General features: G+C 43.8%; 1 protein-coding gene across 4 annotated transcripts in view; it reads left to right on the top strand.

Moving 5' to 3' along the window:
• Positions 1-19,173, top strand: part of WDR53 (WD repeat domain 53) — a 1,236,996-nt gene that overhangs the window by 314,910 nt on the left and 902,913 nt on the right. For 3 of the 4 annotated variants that reach the window (XM_078665750.1, XM_078665751.1, XM_078665752.1), the window contains exon 4: positions 167-872. The exons of the other annotated variant lie outside the window; for it this stretch is intronic. In XM_078665750.1, coding sequence (XP_078521876.1) covers positions 167-784 — 618 coding nt within the window. In that variant the 3' untranslated portion in view covers positions 785-872. Of the gene's footprint in view, positions 1-166; positions 873-19,173 lie in introns of those variants that run through there. 4 annotated transcript variants of the gene reach the window in all.

The following is a 19,173-nucleotide window of genomic DNA, read 5'->3' as shown; positions in this document are numbered from 1 at the left end:
TAGTAGCACTGCCTGTCATTTGCACTCCTCTGATTTGTACAATGCATATGCAGGTCCAATTTCTAGTGAATCTATTTTGTCAGTTGCATAGGAATCCATGACAAGTCTAATGTTGCTTTGTTATTGTAGAAACATATTTAAATGCTACTTTATCTTCTACTTCAAGGTTATGCTGTGGAACCTGAATAAAACTCGTCCTCAATTTTTGCTGAATCTACAACACCTCACTGAAGAGGAGGAGGAAGAAGAGGTGGGACAGCAACTTGATGGTGGAAAGCTCTTTAATCCTCCCTTGGCACATTCGCTCAGTGTGGCAAACTGTGGCAACATCTTTGCATGCGGTTCTGAGGATGGGAGAATCCGCGTATTCAGAGTAACTGGCCCAAAGTTTGAGCTAGAGGTTGGGTTTAGAGGTCATAGCAAAGGGGTATCACAAGTCCAGTTCTTAAACTTCTTGCCTGCCCCATGGTGCCTGCTCTCTGGAGGAAATGATGGAAAAGTACTGCTTTGGGACATGAGTTGTGCAATAGCAAAAGATCATTCAAATGCATTGAGGTATGGCCACAGTAGGAAGACCCGGAGGAGTCCCTTGTCCAAAAAGGAAGATAAAGCCAGAACGGAAGGTGCCAGCGCGGAAGAACATTTCCACATGTCTCCAAAGCTGTGTGTGGAGCATGGGGAGAAGGTTAACTGGATCACTGGTGCAGAGATAAAGGGTTCAAAGCTGGTATTGGTGGCGGATCAGAGTAGCTCTGTATCGGTGTACCCCCTGACATTTTCCTGAAGTCGATTTAGATTAGACGCTGGAGTTGCATGGACTGCAAGCATTTGCCCCTCAGAATTTATAGAAGAATAATAAAAAATCAATTGGAGCAGAGGCGTTCGTCATATATTTTTATTGTTCAGATATTTGAATTTACGTTTGCTTCAACATTTCAGTAAAATTAACCAGTACAGTTTGGACAAGTGAAAGGGAAAATCAGGGTTAAACATGGGATTTAAGCATGTACTGTTTTGTTCATCTTCAAAACACAAAACGTTGTTCTTGTGGATGGGATCGTTCAGTTTTTCTCAAAGTTAACACTCTTAGTTAAAGCACTGAAGATCAAATCCACTCAACATGGACTCATTTATTTGAAAGCCATAAAGAGTGTTTGGTATATTTAAAACCCTTTGCCAGCAGATGTGTATGTATAAACCCGCCAGGATGCTATTTTCTGTATAAGAGCTAGTAGAACATCCTTTTCGCATGGCATTGTTAGCCTAATTTTATTTGCCAGGTCCACTTACATCATATCAACATGGACGATATCATTTTGAGCATCTAAAAATTATGCCAGTGCTAGTGTTATTATGTATTGCTCCAATACACTGACTGACAGAGAAAGTAACTTACACCAAGCATCGGGCCATTTTCAGCCACTGCATGCAGAGGTGTGATCTTTTTAATTGTCTCTGTTACTGATGATGCTTTAGAGAAGAAATGTGCCTTGTCTCAAAAATAGCGTTGGTTGTTATTGCCTCTTATATCTTGTTCTTCACCATGGTATTCCCGTCGAGTTTATAAAAGATAGAATAGCTGCTCATATGCGAGGTCCAGAACACATTTCACCAAATACATGTTTACCAAAGTTAACAATGCCTTTAGAAAGATGCCAGTTAGGTGACATTCCCTCTTTTTTATATATATATTTTTAAATATCGAAACAGGCAATTTAAAAATACATGGCTCCTTTGCCTTCAGACACCACTCCAATATAATCTGAATGAAAAATAAAACCAGAAAATTGTTTCTTAATACTTAACTATGCAGAGCTGTGAAAAACATGACCATTGCACTTCACGAATTCTAACAGACTTCACAAATCGGTTGCGCCTAGCAGGGAGCTGGGCAGTTACTTTGTTTTCCTTCCAGTGGGAAATGCTCCAAACACCTTCTGCCTTTAGTTTATTCAAGTCTATTTGATCAGAAAGTTGTAAAACAAGGTGCCATGTTTTAAATCTGATGTATATCATCATCATTTCAATCTTTATTTCGGCCAGTTTGACCATCAAAGATATACAGTAAAACACATATTGTACAATATAAAACCATCGGAAATGTGCAATAAAAGGCCATACATTAATATTCATGTTCTTATAATTAAGTAGTCAACTGCGACTTTAAAATACGGGTGCGAGTATGCCAGACATTTGTAAGGAATTTGGCTAATGCAAACACCGTTAGTCCAGAGACATCAGTTTTTAAAATTCTATACATCGGGAGGTATTCCCTACAACCAAAGTTTCTGATGAGTGGTAAAAGCCAATATTTCCTAGCGGCCTTGTAAGTTGGACAAAACAAGACCACATGTAGGTCGCTTTCCTCAGCACAGGTGCATGCCGGGCATTGCTTGGTCGAGGGCGGTGTTGACCAGGAGCTAGTATATAACCGCATAGGCAGTGCGTATCTAGTCTTTAGAGGTTCATGGGATAAAGAAATTGTTTCTTAGAAAGTTACTGGAGAAAGTGCAGTAGTTTGTTCCATACAGACTTTTGTCCCTCTCATTCCTTTGAATTGATCAGTGCATTAATGGGAATAGCTCATATTCTTAAAGACTCTGTTAAGCTTTGCTCCATCAGTTGTGCTCTTGAGAGACTGAGAGCGAGAACCTGTTGTGTGAGCCAGGGATCAGCTTGAAGGCAGTATTATATAAACAGCGTCTGGACACTCTGGTTGCTTGGCAACAAGACCTGCCAGGTGAAAGCACTTCCAGATGTCTCTCCTCTATTGAGCCCTCTATCCATGGATCACACCACCATAAAGAAACCCCCTTGTCCCTTGTTTAGACTTCAGGAAAGTAAGATTTCAGAAGTTAAATGTGGGTGCACTTTAAAAAACTTCAGAATGAAAAATGTCTTGGCATTCATCACAGAAAATGTCAATTCTATTAAAGACACGGAGGCGAGGATTATGCCACACTTTCTTCATTTTATTCAATCAGCAGGCATTTTGAATATGTAAAACAAATACTTAATTTCCCGTACCACTTAGGTAAAAGAAGAAAATAACAATTTTCCAATAAGAATATAGGCTATCTCTTATGAGCCTTCATCTGTCTACGCTCGTCCTCTTTCTTCCTGCGACAAAAGGCGACGATGGAAACCTTCACTCCTGTTTGGATGACTCTGATCCTGCAAGAATCAACGGATCAGGATTCAGGCACTAGGGTCTCACAGACGAACCAACAAAGCATACAATGCAGCAATAATGCCCAACATTTGGAAGAGATAGACTGTTACCTCCACTAGGAACTAGTCCACATAACAAGCATTTAACTCAATCAAAAAGACACAGTACTTAGACCCAATCGGACATATCCAGTATCGCCTGGTGTGCAATGATCACAGAGCAAAGGATGGGCTAATCCACGCCTCCGTGTTCTTAATAGAATTGAACATTTCTGTTTCGAATGCTAGGAAATTTTTCATTCTGTGTCAGGACTCGGAGGCGAGGATTATGCCAGTTTAAAGCTTGGCTACCACCAGAGAACGAATGGAGAGAACTGGCTTGAAATAAAACCTCTTAAAGGTCCAATCCGAAGACCAGTCCACAGTATTCATGATGTCCTCCAAGAGAGAATGCCTTTGACACCATAGCTCCTCTTGTAGAATGAGCTCTGAACACCTTTGTATCGATGCTTGCCTCCTGCATGGCCCATCAAACCCATCTTGCAAGGATCAGGGAAGAAACTGCCTTATGTAGTTTATGAAGGGTAATAAGTAACTGTTGGTCCCTGTGGGGATGGAGCTCCTCAGTCATGGTCTGGTGGTACAACAAACCACACAACTGTGGAGAATCCCGAAAGCTGGGTATGAAATTAGTCTGGAGTCGCATTTCGTGTGTCATGACACATGAATGGTAACTCCATCTGGATTAAATGTCCTTCCTGTAACATCCAGGGCCCGGACATATGAGACCTGTCTCCAGGACACCAGACACAACATATTGGCCAGTTTTGTTGACAACTGTTTCTGAGAAAGGCCCTTGTTAGGAGGCTATGAAAGGAAAAGGTTCAACATGTTGTTAACATCCCAAAGAACTGAACATCTCTGCTCCAGAGAGAGACAATCTGATGTCTCAAAGAAATTTCTAAACCAAAGGATGTTTTTCCACTGGATGACCCCTGCTTGGGTATATCCTGAGGAAATCGCTGACCAAAAGGTGTTGACTGACCTATAGGCCAACCCTTCAGTTGTCAAGATGTGGACAACATCCGTCTTCACAGGATCCAAATCTCGTTGCTGATAGTAACCCAGCCATCAAGACCAATCCGATCGGTAGCATTTGATTGTACCATCCGCCTAGGCTCTGGAGAGGAGATCCGCAGTATTTTGTGAAAGCCCAGGGAATCACCATTACGACCTGTAATCCTCCAAGCCATAAGCAGGAAGGCCTGTTGCTCATCAATGGGCTGGGACTCCCAGGGGAATCCCTGAGGAGTTACTGATCTAAGGGTAGACACTTTGGAACATCCCAAGAAAGTTCCATCAGAACCAGAAACCAAACTTGCAACTTCCATATCGGGTTCACTACCACCAGATCCGCCAGCTGTCAGTGCAGTGAGTCTTATTTTCATGGCAAAAGGAGGAAAGGCATAGCCCGTCTCCTTTGACTAATCTTGGAGAAATGCATTGGCAGCTATTGCGCCGGAATCCAGTGTCCAACTGAAGTTTCCAGAGAAGTTGATGATCCAGACAAGACGTAAAAAGGTCTATCATGAAAGGACCTCATTGCTCTGAGGGTGCTTGAAACATGCCCTGAAGCAATTTCCACCAGCTCGTATCTTCGAGCTGGCTTGACTGCCAATCCGCAACTTGGCTGGCTGCGCCATGAGATGTTCTGCCACCACAAATAACTGGTGGTCGAAGCAGTATTCCCAGTAAAACTTCGCAAGATGTGACAGAGCTCTGGAGCTTGTGCTCCCCAGATGATTGATGTAGCGGACCACCGCTACATTGTCCATCTTCAAGAGCTCCCATCATTGGGTGCGTTCCTTGATCCAGCACCTTATCCCGAAGCAGCATGCCACCAGTTCTAGACAGTTGATGTGCAGGGCTTGCTCTGTGGCAGACCATCCGCCTCTGTTGGTGATCTCCCCGCACCTTACGCCCCAACCAGTGCCCCTGGCATCAGATTCTCACCAGTTCTGGTTGAGAACCGAAAATCACGCAGGCCTCCATGTGGTTGAGCCACCATTGCAGCTTCTCCTTGGCCTCTTCCGAGAGGGAAATATGTTGGTAATATGTGAGGCTGCAGCGCAGGTGTGATACCATCAGTCGCTGTAGGGCCCTGAAGTGCAGGGGACCATGATTCATGGCCTGAATGGAGGATGACAGGAAGCAGATTAACCTGGCAAATGCCGGAGATAAAAGAGGAGATAACCTGCACACCTATTTTCACGGCTATTCTTTATGTCCATTCAAAAATATCTTTATTTCAAAGTACTAATTTCAAACAATTGGGAGCTGTCGGATATTCTGTTGAAGCATTGAATTAGGAAACATTGAAAAAGACTTTCAAATACAAAGAAGTGCATAACAAGATCGACAATCTCTTGTGCTTTTTATGCTTTTGTGCATGTTCTTGCTCTTACGTTTGAAAACTTTAGTGAAAAACTGCATATACTAGATGAAAGTTTGGTTTGTGATTGACCATCTTTTGATTGACCATTTTCTGTGATTGACGTTTTGATGGCAACATAAATGATGAAATTTATGGATCCCTTGTCATATGCATTTAAATTGTGGTATGACTAGGTTGAAAGATATCATTTGAATTGAGATGTTAGCAAATTAACGTATTGCAGCAACTTATAGGGCTCATGAACAGTGCACCTTGGTACTTAAACAGATTCTGTTTGAATTTTGATTAAATGCCGGAGAAAGTCAGAGGGTTTTGCCAAAGTCCTGTGCACTTTGTGAGGTATTTTGGCCGTGTTCCTGGACAGAAGACTCAGGGTGGTCTCCGCAGAATTGATCACAAAACCCTAGGAAAGTAAGGAATCGGGAAGGAGTAAGAGCGACTTTTCGCTGTTTATGAAGAAAAGAGGAGACTGAAGGAGGTCCACCATCATCCACAGGTGCATTAACAGAGTATGCGTGCACTGATCCATGAGGAGCATGTCATCCAGGTATAAGATCTTGCGGATCCCAGATGCCCTCAGATATTCTGTCAACAGATTGAGAACAATGGTGAAACACCAAGGGGCGGAAGATAGGCCAAAGTGAAGGGAGTTGAACTCGAAGATCTGACCTCTCCATTGGAAGTGCAGACAGGTAAGCATTGTTTACATCTAGATGTACCAGCTAATCGTTAAGGCCTGAGAAGGTCTAGGAGGAGAAGAATGCCCTTCATTTTGAAATGGCAAAAGACCAGCCATTTGTTGTGTACCCAGATTATGATCACCGGGTGCTGTCCTTAGTCTCTCTTTTCCAAGAGGAACAAGTTGCTGAGGAAACCTGCTGGATTTGGCGTGGATCGAGACATTGCCCCTTTGGAAAGGAGTTCCTTTATCTCCACCTGAATAAGTGCCGCCTCCCTCTCCAAGAAGTGGCTAGGTCGAGATGGGAGAGGCTGAAAAGGGGATCCATGGAAATTTATATGGAAACTTTAGGAAAGGGCCCCTTTTTGACATAGTCACCCCCACGTTTTGCCTGGTATTTGATGCAATTTTGACTTAAGTGCACGGGGTTCCTGCTAATCTGGTCCCCATTGCCAGTGCTCTTTCCCTAAAACAAGGTAACTGTGCAATTGTTCCCGAATTGGCAGGACCTGTAGCACCTCTGTACGTCTTTAGTAAATGGTACCTCTGGTACCTATGACAGGGTACTAAAGAGGGTCCCTAAAGGTTGCAGCATGTATTGGACTACCCTAAGGGACCTCCCACCAAACTCATGCAGACTGCCATTGCAGACTGCGTGAAATAGTGTAGACAAATGTGAAAACACAACATGCACGCACCCTCTGTTCCATGCCCACAGACACTGCATACAATATATGTAAGTCACCCCTACAGCAGACCTTCTAGCACTAAAGGAGGGTGCACTATATTACATGTGAGAACATATCGGCACAAGCAGATATGCCCCTGTGCTGTCTAGTTCAATTGTTAGATAACATGCAGCTAGAGGGCACATTAGAGGTGGTCCCTGAACACCTACTATCTTCTTAGTGTGTTGGCTGGCTGGTATCCTTCAGCCTGCCACTACAGATGTGTTTATGACCCCCTGCTGGCGATAGCCTGTGCTCTCTGAGGCCAGAAACAGTGCTCTGGAAGAAGGTGTTCACACCTCCTCCAGCAGGATGGCTAGTGAATCTGCATACCGATGCTAGGGACTTCAAAGCACCTGCCGCTCTTGATATGTGATCCCGGATTCCCTCAGCGATGCGACCCCATGCACTCAGGCCTATTTAGCACTAGAACAGGCAGGAAATTAACTTTGCAAGGAGGCATGGTGCACTACCAGGCCAGGCATACCCCTAAGGTGAGCTGCCTATTGCGCCCCACGAAAGAAGAGTTCCACCTTTTTGATTTCGGTAGAAATAGGAATTCTGGGACAGGGTTATGGCCACTCATCCACAGGAAGGGGTCATACAGAGGTGGTAGTGAACCCAAGGGTAAGAAGCCCATTGATTCACCTGACCAGAAAAGAAGAAGGACCAAAAAGAGCAGAAGAAGCAAGAACTGCTGACGAATAGGCCACGTTACAACACATGCGTTGGATCGCATGCATGGTAAACAATGTTTACCACTGCTGACTACTGGTGGACTTTGGCGCCAATCCCTGCTTGCCTACCTGCTCCCCTGTCCCGACAGTAACGGTAATCTGACTTGTCCTGCAGTTGTGCACCCTCCAAAAGTGTCTGAGGGCCTCCAGCACTTCGCCAAACCATCAGCATCTCCCTTGAAGTGGAGGAGTCACTTCCCTGCAACCTGCAGGGACCCGTCACAGTGCTCCAAGAGGTCAGATTCATTGCCCCACCAAGTGAGAAGATGCCAGGCCCAATCGGAGTTGCCCTGCACCAATACCGAGGCTACCAGACCTCTTGCAGCAATCAAAGCCTGTTTGAGTCCAATCCGGTGAAAAGACCGAGCAGCCGACAGGGATGTCAGTACTGTAGAAAAACGGGTTAACCCAAAAAGTCACTGGGACCTGGGCAGATAAGTGGTACAAACAAAGTGGTCCCAGATGAACAACCAATTGATTCAAAATTAGAATTACATAAGTGAATACAAAAGGCATTTATAACAACATTGTTTTTAATCACAACGTGTATCATAGAAAATCTTTTATAAAAATCAATACATAATCAAACACATATAATGCCCCTGGAAGATGGGATCGAGGAAGGGTAGTGATGGGATGGTGAAGGTATGGGAATAACAAAAAATTGGTCACTAATACCCAAATGCAACAGAGATACTGAAAGGTTAACACAATGGAAAACAACTCAATATTAGATTAGGTAATCATGCCTCAACATAAATAAAATCACAAATGATAAGTCAGGGAAGAGGCTGAACACAGAGAGGAATGTCGACGTTTCGACCCAGGTAGATGCAGGCATGCTTTAAACCTTGCTAGAGGGTCTTCATCAGGACGGGGGGTGTGAAGAGCGGGGCAATGGATCTGTATGAAAAATTAATAAATATTATTATGGGTCACAAAGAATCCCAGGAATTTCTAAAATCATTTGAGGAAGAGAGGGAGACACATTGGTGTTGCATGAGGAATACATTGCGGAAAACGAATTTGTGATAGTCTTATATGATGAAAGAACACATCTCGTTGGAGATAAAGTCTCAACACAATGACATAGGTCATAGAGATGCGATAAGTTAATGGTGGTTTAATTGTGAAGACAACACATACCAAACATAGGACCTGGAGTAGATAATGTCCAAGATAAGGCTGCGAGATCATAGAGCTCTCTAAACAGAGACAGTCACCAAATGGTTGCATGATCTAGGATGTTGTTAAAAAGCTTTTATCAAGTTTTAGCCCACACAGGATCACCCTAAAAGCGGCGATCTCGGGAGAAAAACTCACAGCTGAGATAGTGTTGGAAAGCCTAGTACATGTTGGGCGAAAGACAAATTACCTTAAGTTGGTACGATAAGGCAATGAACGTAGAGTTCAATAGCGAAGACTTCTCAGGAATACAGTATAAAGGCAGCGTCTAGAAAACCAAAAGACGACTATGTATTGGTTCTGTTAGATGATGGTATTATACAACGTGGGTTAAGGAGACCGTCCATACTTGATATGCGTGTGCCGGTCCGTTATCAAAAACGTCTTAAGATGGCAGGTTTTTTGACCGGTAATACCGTGTCTGAATTAATAAGACAAACATAATGGAAAGATCATTAGGTACTTATTAAAATTATGTACATAATTATATGGAGAATTGGTGAAATGCATACCTGATACTCAAGCAGTGTTGTATTATGAAGATGCCAGGACCTATCGTGTTGTAGCAATCTATTGAAACACAAAATGGGTCAGCCTCTATTTAGAATGCGTGTGGTATTCCAGGCAACACAATTAATCAAAAATACACACCATATCGCATACCTGTAAAGGCGCGAATCACCGCCGGAAGTGGGGGTTCGATAGAGGTTACTTCAAAACGGCACGCAGTATTGGCCGGAGCGAAGGGGGCGCTCAAAAATCGTGTTCGAATTGCAGCCTCCCGGGAAAAAGGGTCTGTGGAATAGCGGAACAGTAAATAAATAAGACCGCTCTGACCTAGTAAACGAGGACTGGTCATGGGGGGTTGACGGAAAAGGGTCTAACATACCTTGTGTAGTATTCAGTCGAGGGCGTATAGTGGGATTCAAAAGGCAGTAATCAGCACATACCGCCGTCTGCGTCAGGTTCTATATTAACTTCCTGGTTGGGTTCCGATCACGTGACCCACAGTGATCATCGTAATGGAAGACAGACTTGGGATAATATAATAGTGTGAAAACAGACTGGCATGAAAGAGTCTGAAGTCACATAGTCATTATAAAATCATTGCTTAACCTATTTGAACCGTAATCAGATGTAACATATAGATATTTATGTATAAATCTATATTAATCTATGTGATATATTGTGTGCCCTCGTACGTGAATTTAAAATACAACGTATGTAGTGTCATACAAAAGGAGTTTTGCCGGTACACAGAGGCCAAACACTATGTGGTCTAGTCAGTATTAGCACGGCATTGGAGCCTGCATATTATTGGATACAGAAAAAGACTTTTTACGGCGTACCTGTCAGGCACGATGGTAAAGGCCGTATAGGAGACCTCATAGATGGATATATGAAAAGAATTACGGCGTACCTATCAGGCACGATGGTAAAAGCCGTACAAGAAACAAAATAACATTACTCATAAAAGATTCATGAAAGGTAGAGCACATTGCTAAAAACATTTTTTACTGGTAAGTCACATTCACAAATTGGCCATCTGGGCAAAAGTGCTGTCAGTTTCATTTAGGCCTGTTCGTAGAGAATCAAAAAAGAACATCCATCTTGCTTCACGGATGTTCAGAACATTAGAGACACTACCACCTCTGGCCCCCAATGTGACTTTTTCCAGAATGACCCATTTAAGACTCTCAGGCGAATGTTGTTTGGCTTTGAAATGTTCAACCAGTGGGGCTCCCACTAACTCACATCTGACTCTGCTCATGTGTTGCAAGATCCTAACTTTAGCCTTCTGCTGAGTCTGTCCTATGTAAATTAGATCACAATCACATATAATAGCATAGATTACGTTCTGCGTATTACAGTTCGTTAGTGATTTCAGAGGGATTTTGTGATCCTTATACTCAAAAACCTTCGTCTGGATTGTGCTGTCGCATGCTTTGCACTTGGTGCATCTGTGGTGGCCTGTGACAGGTGGGAGATTCCAAAGTGATAGAACAGTCGTTGGTTCTACTGGGGGGAGAAATGATCGGACAACGTAGTCTCTGACATTCTTGCCCCTCTTAAAGGCATGTAGGGGTAGAGTAGGATAGCCAATATCATCCGATATTAGCGGCCAATGTGTATTAATGATTTTCTTTATCCTGTTACTCTCCGTTGTGAAGGTGGTTACACAGACCATCTGGTTGTTCTGTTCGTTATTGTGTCTTTTGGGTTGTAATAGGCATTCTCTCTGGTTGTACCACGCTCGTTTCTTAGCCCTCCTTACCAGACGTCGGGGATAGCCTCTCTGTATTAATCTATTCATGAGGTCATCTGCTTGCTCCATATAATGCACTTTATTCGAGCAGTTTCTGCGGATTCGCAGGAACTGCCCGATAGGCAAATTGTCCCTGAGGGATCTGGGGTGGTGGCTTCCATACTGAAGGAGCGAATTCCGTTCCGTTGGCTTACGAAAAAGAGTTGTCCTTAGGACTCCATCGTCGTTATAGATCGTAAGATCAAGGAAGTCAACATGGGTTAAATCCGATTTAAATGTGAACTTAATGTCTGCGGACTGTGAATCCAGCCAGGTTTGGAAGGCAAACAAATCGGTATCTGCACCATCCCAAATGAGTAGAATATCGTCAATGTACCGGACCCATAATTCAAGGTGGTCTTTGAAAGGGTTCCGGTCATTGAGTATGATATCTTCTTCGAATGCAGCCATAAAAAGAATGGCAAGATCTGGAGCAAATGTAGCCCCCATAGCCACCCCCTTTGTTTGTAAATAAAAGTGGTCTTGGAACATAAAGAAATTATGCATCATGGCCAGCCGTAGGAGTCCTAAAATAAATTCTGTCGGTACTGGTGTTGGAGCCGTCCTCCGGTTGAGATACCGTGTCATGATGGTTAAGGCCTCCTCCTGTGGAATACTTGTGTATAGGGAGGTGATATCACAAGTGACCAAAATCTGTTTTTCAACATCATAGGGTAGGCCATCCACAATACTTATGGTGTGCATGGTATCGCGGAGATAGGTAGGAGTAGCCTCAGCAAGGGGCTTAAGAAAGAAATCTATGTATCGTCCCAACGGTTCCAGCATCGATCCACACCCCGATACAATGGGTCTACCCGGTGGCTGACTCAGGTTCTTATGTATCTTTGGTAAAGTGTATATCGTTGGTAATCTTGGGGTTTGTTGGTTCAAATAGTTGAATTCTGACTCCGTGAGGTACCCTTCGTCAAGACCCACCCTGGTTATGGATAGAATATCAGATGCCAGCGCCAGAGAGGGGTCAGTGTTGAGTTTTTTGTAGCTGATACCATCATTCAGCTGTTTATAAATTTCGCTCTTATAGTTCTGGGTGTCCTGGACCACAATGGCACCGCCTTTATCAGCCGGCTTGATTATTATTTCTCTGTTACTTCCAAGGGATTGGAGAGCCTTTTTCTCATCCCTACTGATGTTAAAGGGATGGTATCGGCGTTGTTCAAGAATCTGATTGACGTCACGTAGTACCACCGCTTCATAAGCTAAGATTTTATGTGACATGGTGTTGGCAGATGGTACAAAGGTGGAGGGGTTTCTCAAACCGGTGTGCGATTTACACTGGAAAGGTGATTTGTTTTGAAAGAAGTATCTCAGGCGAACCTTTCTGAAGAACTTGAAGAGTTCGGACCTGATGGTGAATTGGTCAGGAATGTTGGTCGGTACATAAGACAGTCCTTTGCCCAGGACCCTCAGTTCATCCTCAGAGATCTGGTAGTTGGAAATATTTACCACCGGGTTAGGTGGATTCACCACTGGTATACATTGCGGCGGGTGGATATCTCGCCGTGCTGTTCCGCTTGGAAACGCACCTGTTTCTGGGACCTGCCGCGGCCACCCTCCCAGTTCTGGTTGCCTGACTGTTGGCCACGTTGGTAGCCTCTGGACCAGTTGTTTCCTCGATTCCTCGGAGGTTGCCATTGCCCCTGGCCCTGTTCTAAAAAAGATTGTTGGCGGGGTTGGTAGTTGTATTCTTGTCCAGTGTGGGAGTGACTAGGTCCGGATGGGTCAAGGTCCCCGTCAGAGCCGTAGGAAGAGTCAGAAAAAGTCTTATAATTGCGTCTCCCACGCGGATGGCCCGCTCCCCTGTTGGTAAAACGGCCTTGAGTATCTTGACGATAGTAATCCTCCTGTAGATAGGGGTAGGTTTTTTTCTTTTCGTACAGTCGAAGGTCACGGGCCAACTTCTCCAATTTTTTATTTTGTGTTGTTAACTCGAAATCTTTCAGCGTGGCCTCCAAGGTGGTTAGTGCCTCTTTAGCATTGGTTAATGCTTTGTCACCATTAATTTCCGCTTTGAGTGCTGCAATTTCTTTCGATATGGACTGAACTTTTTCTCCTGCAGGCTCCACTCCCAGCACCATCCAGTGCCGGGAGCAGTTGTTGGCCACGTAGCTGAAGCCCTCTTTAAATTTTGGGACCTCGACAAAGATAGACGGTTCGATCTTAATTTGGAGGCCAACTGGAATTATGTTCTCTTGAAGATAACGTGTGAACAGATGACCGTGCCACCTTGTTCGAATTAATTTCTTTTCCAATCTTTCCAGACGAGCTATCTTGTCTTTGAGTGTAAAGTCAATTGTTGGTACATTCGAGGGGAGAAAGGTGTTAGCTGGGTCCCCTATCAATTGTGTAATGTATTCCTCAGAGTATGAGAGTAGTTCCCTCTCGACCATATTAAAAAGAGACTTAATCTCAAAGAAGAAACCTCACAGGTAGGGTACCTGTACAGGAAGTGCTGTAGAAACACGGGTTAACCCAAAAAGTCACTGGGACCTGGGCAGATAAGTGGTACAAACAAAGTGGTCCCAGATGAACAACCAATTGATTCAAAATTAGAATTACATAAGTGAATACAAAAGGCATTTATAACAACATTGTTTTTAATCACAATGTGTATCATAGAAAATCTTTTATAAAAATCAATACATAATCAAACACATATAATGCCCCTGGAAGATGGGATCGAGGAAGGGTAGTGATGGGATGGTGAAGGTATGGGAATAACAAAAAATTGGTCACTAATACCCAAATGCAACAGAGATACTGAAAGGTTAACACAATGGAAAACAACTCAATATTAGATTAGGTAATCATGCCTCAACATAAATAAAATCACAAATGATAAGTCAGGGAAGAGGCTGAACACAGAGAGGAATGTCAACGTTTCGACCCAGGTAGATGCAGGCGTGCTTTAAACCTTGCTAGAGGGTTTTCATCAGGACGGGGGGTGTGAAGAGTGGGGCAATGGATCTGTATGAAAAATTAATAAATATTATTATGGGTCACAAAGAATCCCAGGAATTTCTAAAATCATTTGAGGAAGAGAGGGAGACACATGGGTGTTGCATGAGGAATACATTGCGGAACACAAATTTTTGATAGTCTTATATGATGAAAGAACACATCTCGTTGGAGATAAAGTCTCAACACAATGACATAGGTCATAGAGATGCGATAAGTTAATGGTGGTTTAATTGTGAAGACAACACATACCAAACATAGGACCTGGAGTAGATAATGTCCAAGATAAGGCTGCGAGATCATAGAACTCTCTAAACAGAGACAGTCACCAAATGGTTGCATGAACTAGGATGTTGTTAAAAAGCTTTTATCAAGTTTTAGCCCATACAGGATCACCCTAAAAGCGGCGATCTCGGGAGAAAAACTCACAGCTGAGATAGTGTTGGAAAGCCTAGTACATGTTGGGCGAAAGACAAATTACCTTAAGTTGGTACGATAAGGCAATGAACGTAGAGTTCAATAGCGAAGTCTTCTCAGGAATACAGTATAAAGGCAGCGTCTAGAAAACCAAAAAACCAAAAGACGACTATGTATTGGTTCTGTTACATGATGGTATTATACAACGTGGGTTAAGGAGACTGTGCATACCTGATATGCTTGTGCCGGTCCGTTATCAAAAACGTCTTAAGATGACAGGTTTTTTGACCGGTAATACCGTGTCTGAATTAATAAGACAAACATAATGGAAAGATCATTAGGTACTTATTAAAATTATGTACATAATTATATGGAGAATTGGTGAAATGCATACCTGATACTCAAGCAGTGTTGTATTATGAAGATGCCAGGACCTATCGTGTTGTAGCAATCTATTGAAACACAAAATCTGGCGGCCTCTATTTAGAATGCGTGTGGTATTCCAGGCAACACAATTAATCAAAAATACACACCATATCGCATACCTGTAAAGGCGAGAATCACCGCCGGAAGTGGGGGTTCGATAGAGGTTACTTCAAAACGGCACGCAGTATTGGCCGGAGCGAAGGGGGCGCTCAAAAATCGTGTTTGAATTGCAGCCTCCCGGGAAAATGGGTCTGTGGAATAGCGGAACAGTAAATAAATAAGACCGCTCTGACCTAGTAAACGAGGACTGGTCATGGGGGTGGCCGGAAAAGGGTCTAACATACCTTGTGTAGTATTCAGTCGAGGGCGTATAGTGGGATTCAAAAGGCAGTAATCAGCACATACCGCCGTCTGCGTCAAGTTCTATATTAACTTCCTGGTTGGGTTCCGATCACATGACCCACAGTGATCATCGTAATTGAAGACAGACTTGGGATAATATAATAGTGTGAAAACAGACTGGCATGAAAGAGTCTGAAGTCACATAGTCATTACAAAATCATTGCTTAACCTATTTGAACCGTAATCAGATGTAACATATAGATATTTATGTATAAATCTATATTAATCTATGTGATATATTGTGTGCCCTTGTACGTGAATTTAAAATACAACGTATGTAGTGTCATACAAAAGGAGTTTTGCCGGTACACAGAGGCCAAACACTATGTGGTCTAGTCAGTATTAGCACGTCATTGGAGCCTGCATATTATTGGATACAGAAAAATACTTTTTACAGCGTACCTGTCAGGCACGATGGTAAAGGCCGTATAGGAGACCTCATAGATGGATATATGAAAAGAATTACGGCGTACCTATCAGGCACGATGGTAAAAGCCGTACAAGAAACAAAATAACATTACTCATAAAAGATTCATGAAAGGTAGAGCACATTGCTAAAACATTTTTTTACTGGTAAGTCACATTCACAAATTGGCCATCTGGGCAAAAGTGCTGTCAGTTTCATTTAGGCCTGTTCGTACAGAATCAAAAAAGAACATCCATCTTGCTTCACTGATGTTCAGAACATTAGAGACACTACCACCTCTGGCCCCCAATGTGACTTTTTCCAGAATGACCCATTTAAGACTCTCAGGCGAATGTTGTTTGGCTTTGAAATGTTCAACCAGTGGGGCTCCCACTAACTCACATCTGACTCTGCTCATGTGTTGCAAGATCCTAACTTTAGCCTTCTGCTGAGTCTGTCCTATGTAAATTAGATCACAATCACATATAATAGCATAGATCACGTTCTGCGTATTACAGTTCGTTAGTGATTTCAGAGGGATTGTGTGATCCTTATACTCAAAAACCTTCATCTGGATTGTGCTGTCGCATGCTTTGCACTTGGTGCATCTGTGGTGGCCTGTGACAGGTGGGAGATTCCAGAGTGATAGAACAGTCGTTGGTTCTACTGGGGGGAGAAATGATCGGACAACGTAGTCTCTGACATTCTTGCCCCTCTTAAAGGCATGTAGGGGTAGAGTAGGATAGCCGATATCATCCGATATTAGCGGCCAATGTTTATTAATGATTTTCTTTATCCTGTTACTCTCCATTGTGAAGGTGGTTACACAGACCATCTGGTTGTTCTGTTCGTTATTGTGTCTTTTGGGTTGTAATAGGCATTCTCTCTGGTTGTACCACGCTCGTTTCTTAGCCCTCCTTACCAGACGTCGGGGATAGCCTCTCTGTATTAATCTATTCATGAGGTCATCTGCTTGCTCCATATAATGCACTTTATTCGAGCAGTTTCTGCGGATTCGCAGGAACTGCCCGATAGGCAAATTGTCCCTGAGGGATCTGGGGTGGTGGCTTCCATACTGAAGGAGCGAATTCCGTTCCGTTGGCTTACGAAAAAGAGTTGTCCTTAGGACTCCATCGTCGTTATAGATCGTAAGATCAAGGAAGTCAACATGGGTTAAATCCGATTTAAATGTGAACTTAATGTCTGCGGACTGTGAATCCAGCCAGGTTTGGAAGGCAAACAAATCGGTATCAGCACCATCCCAAATGAGTAGAATATCGTCAATGTACCGGACCCATAATCCAAGGTGGTCTTTGAAAGGGTTCCGGTCATTGAGTATGATATCTTCTTTCGAATGCAGCCATAAAAAGAATGGCAAGATCTGGAGCAAATGTAGCCCCCATAGCCACCCCCTTTGTTTGTAAATAAAAGTGGTCTTGGAACATAAAGAAATTATGCGTCATGGCCAGTCGTAGGAGTCCTAAAATAAATTCTGTCGGTACTGGTGTTGGAGACGTCTTCCGGTTGAGATACCGTGTCATGATGGTTAAGGCCTCCTCCTGTGGAATACTTGTGTATAGGGAGGTGATATCACAAGTGACCAAAATCTGTTTTTCAACATCATAGGGTAGGCCATCCACAATACTTATGGTGTGCATGGTATCGCGGAGATAGGTAGGAGTAGCCTCAGCAAGGGGCTTAAGAAAGAAATCTATGTATCGTCCCAACGGTTCCAGCATCTATCCACACCCCGATACAATGGGTCTACCCGGTGGCTGACTCAGGTTCTTATGTATCTTTGGTAAAGTGTTTATCGTTGGTAATCTTGGGGTTTGTTGGTTCAAATAGTTGAATTCTGACTCCGTGAGGTACCCTTCGTCAAGACCCACCCTGGTTATGGATAGAATATCAGATGCCAGCGCCAGAGAGGGGTCAGTGTTGAGTTTTTTGTAGCTGATACCATCATTCAGCTGTTTATAAATTTCGCTCTTATAGTTCTGGGTGTCCTGGACCACAATGGCACCGCCTTTATCAGCCGGCTTGATTATTATTTCTCTGTTACTTCCAAGGTAGTGGAGAGCCTTTTTCTCATCCCTACTGATGTTAAAGGGATGGTATCGGCGTTGTTCAAGAATCTGATTGACGTCACGTAGTACCACCGCTTCATAAGCTAAGATTTTATGTGACATGGTGTTGGCAGATGGTACAAAGGTGGAGGGGTTTCTCAAACCGGTGTGCGATTTACACTGGAAAGGTGATTTGTTTTGAAAGAAGTATCTCAGGCGAACCTTTCTGAAGAACTTGAAGAGTTCGGACCTGATGGTGAATTGGTCAGGAATGTTGGTCGGTACATAAGACAGTCCTTTGCCCAGGACCCTCAGTTCATCCTCAGAGAGCTGGTAGTTGGAAATATTTGCCACCAGGTTAGGTGGATTCACCACCGGTATACATTGCGGCGGGTGGATATCTCGCCGTGCTGTTCCGGTTGGAAACGCACCTGTTTCTGGGACCTGCCGCGGCCACCCTCCCAGTTCTGGTTGCCTGACTGTTGGCCACGTTGGTAGCCTCTGGACCAGTTGTTTCCTCGATTCCTCGGAGGTTGCCATTGCCCCTGGCCCTGTTCTAAAAAAGATTGTTGGCGGGGTTGGCAGTTGTATTCTTGTCCAGTGTGGGAGTGACTAGGTCCGGATGGGTCAAGGTCCCCGTCAGAGCCGTAGGAAGAGTCAGAAAAAGTCTTATAATTGCGTCTCCCACGCGGATGGCCCGCTCCCCTGTTGGTAAAACGGCCTTGAGTATCTTGACGATAGTAATTCTCCTGTAGATAGGGTAGGTTTTTTTCTTATCGTACAGTCGAAGGTCACGGGCCAACTTCTCCAATTTTTTATTTTGTTTTGTTGGGATGTCAGTACAGCAGGGGCCAGCCCTGAGAGTGACCCAGCTCTCCTTTTTTGTGCGACTATGCAGGTCTAACCGAGAACTGTGAGTACCTCTGATGCACGGGCACAAGTCCACCACAACCTTCTGCACTCGAGCTCTCTGGTTCGGTCCCCAACAACCAACTGTGCTTCTCTGCTCCCAGGACCCCCATGAAGCGAGCCCCCCTTTGGGGACACTTGGACTTGTCCCCAACTCCGGATCCGCAGCCTGTTTATAGGTCGCCCTCTCTTTTCCTACAGTGTAGCACGCAAGGCTACTAACCTTTCGTGCACCTCTGCATCTGGACACTCCAGGACAGGTAAACTTGAACTGCTTGTGGTACTTTGGACCTTGGCCCCCTAGTACCTTA

Source organism: Lissotriton helveticus, chromosome 11, assembly GCF_964261635.1.
Source record: "Lissotriton helveticus chromosome 11, aLisHel1.1, whole genome shotgun sequence".
Classification (NCBI taxonomy): Eukaryota; Metazoa; Chordata; class Amphibia; order Caudata; family Salamandridae; genus Lissotriton; species Lissotriton helveticus.
This window is presented reverse-complemented; position numbering and strand designations above follow the sequence as displayed.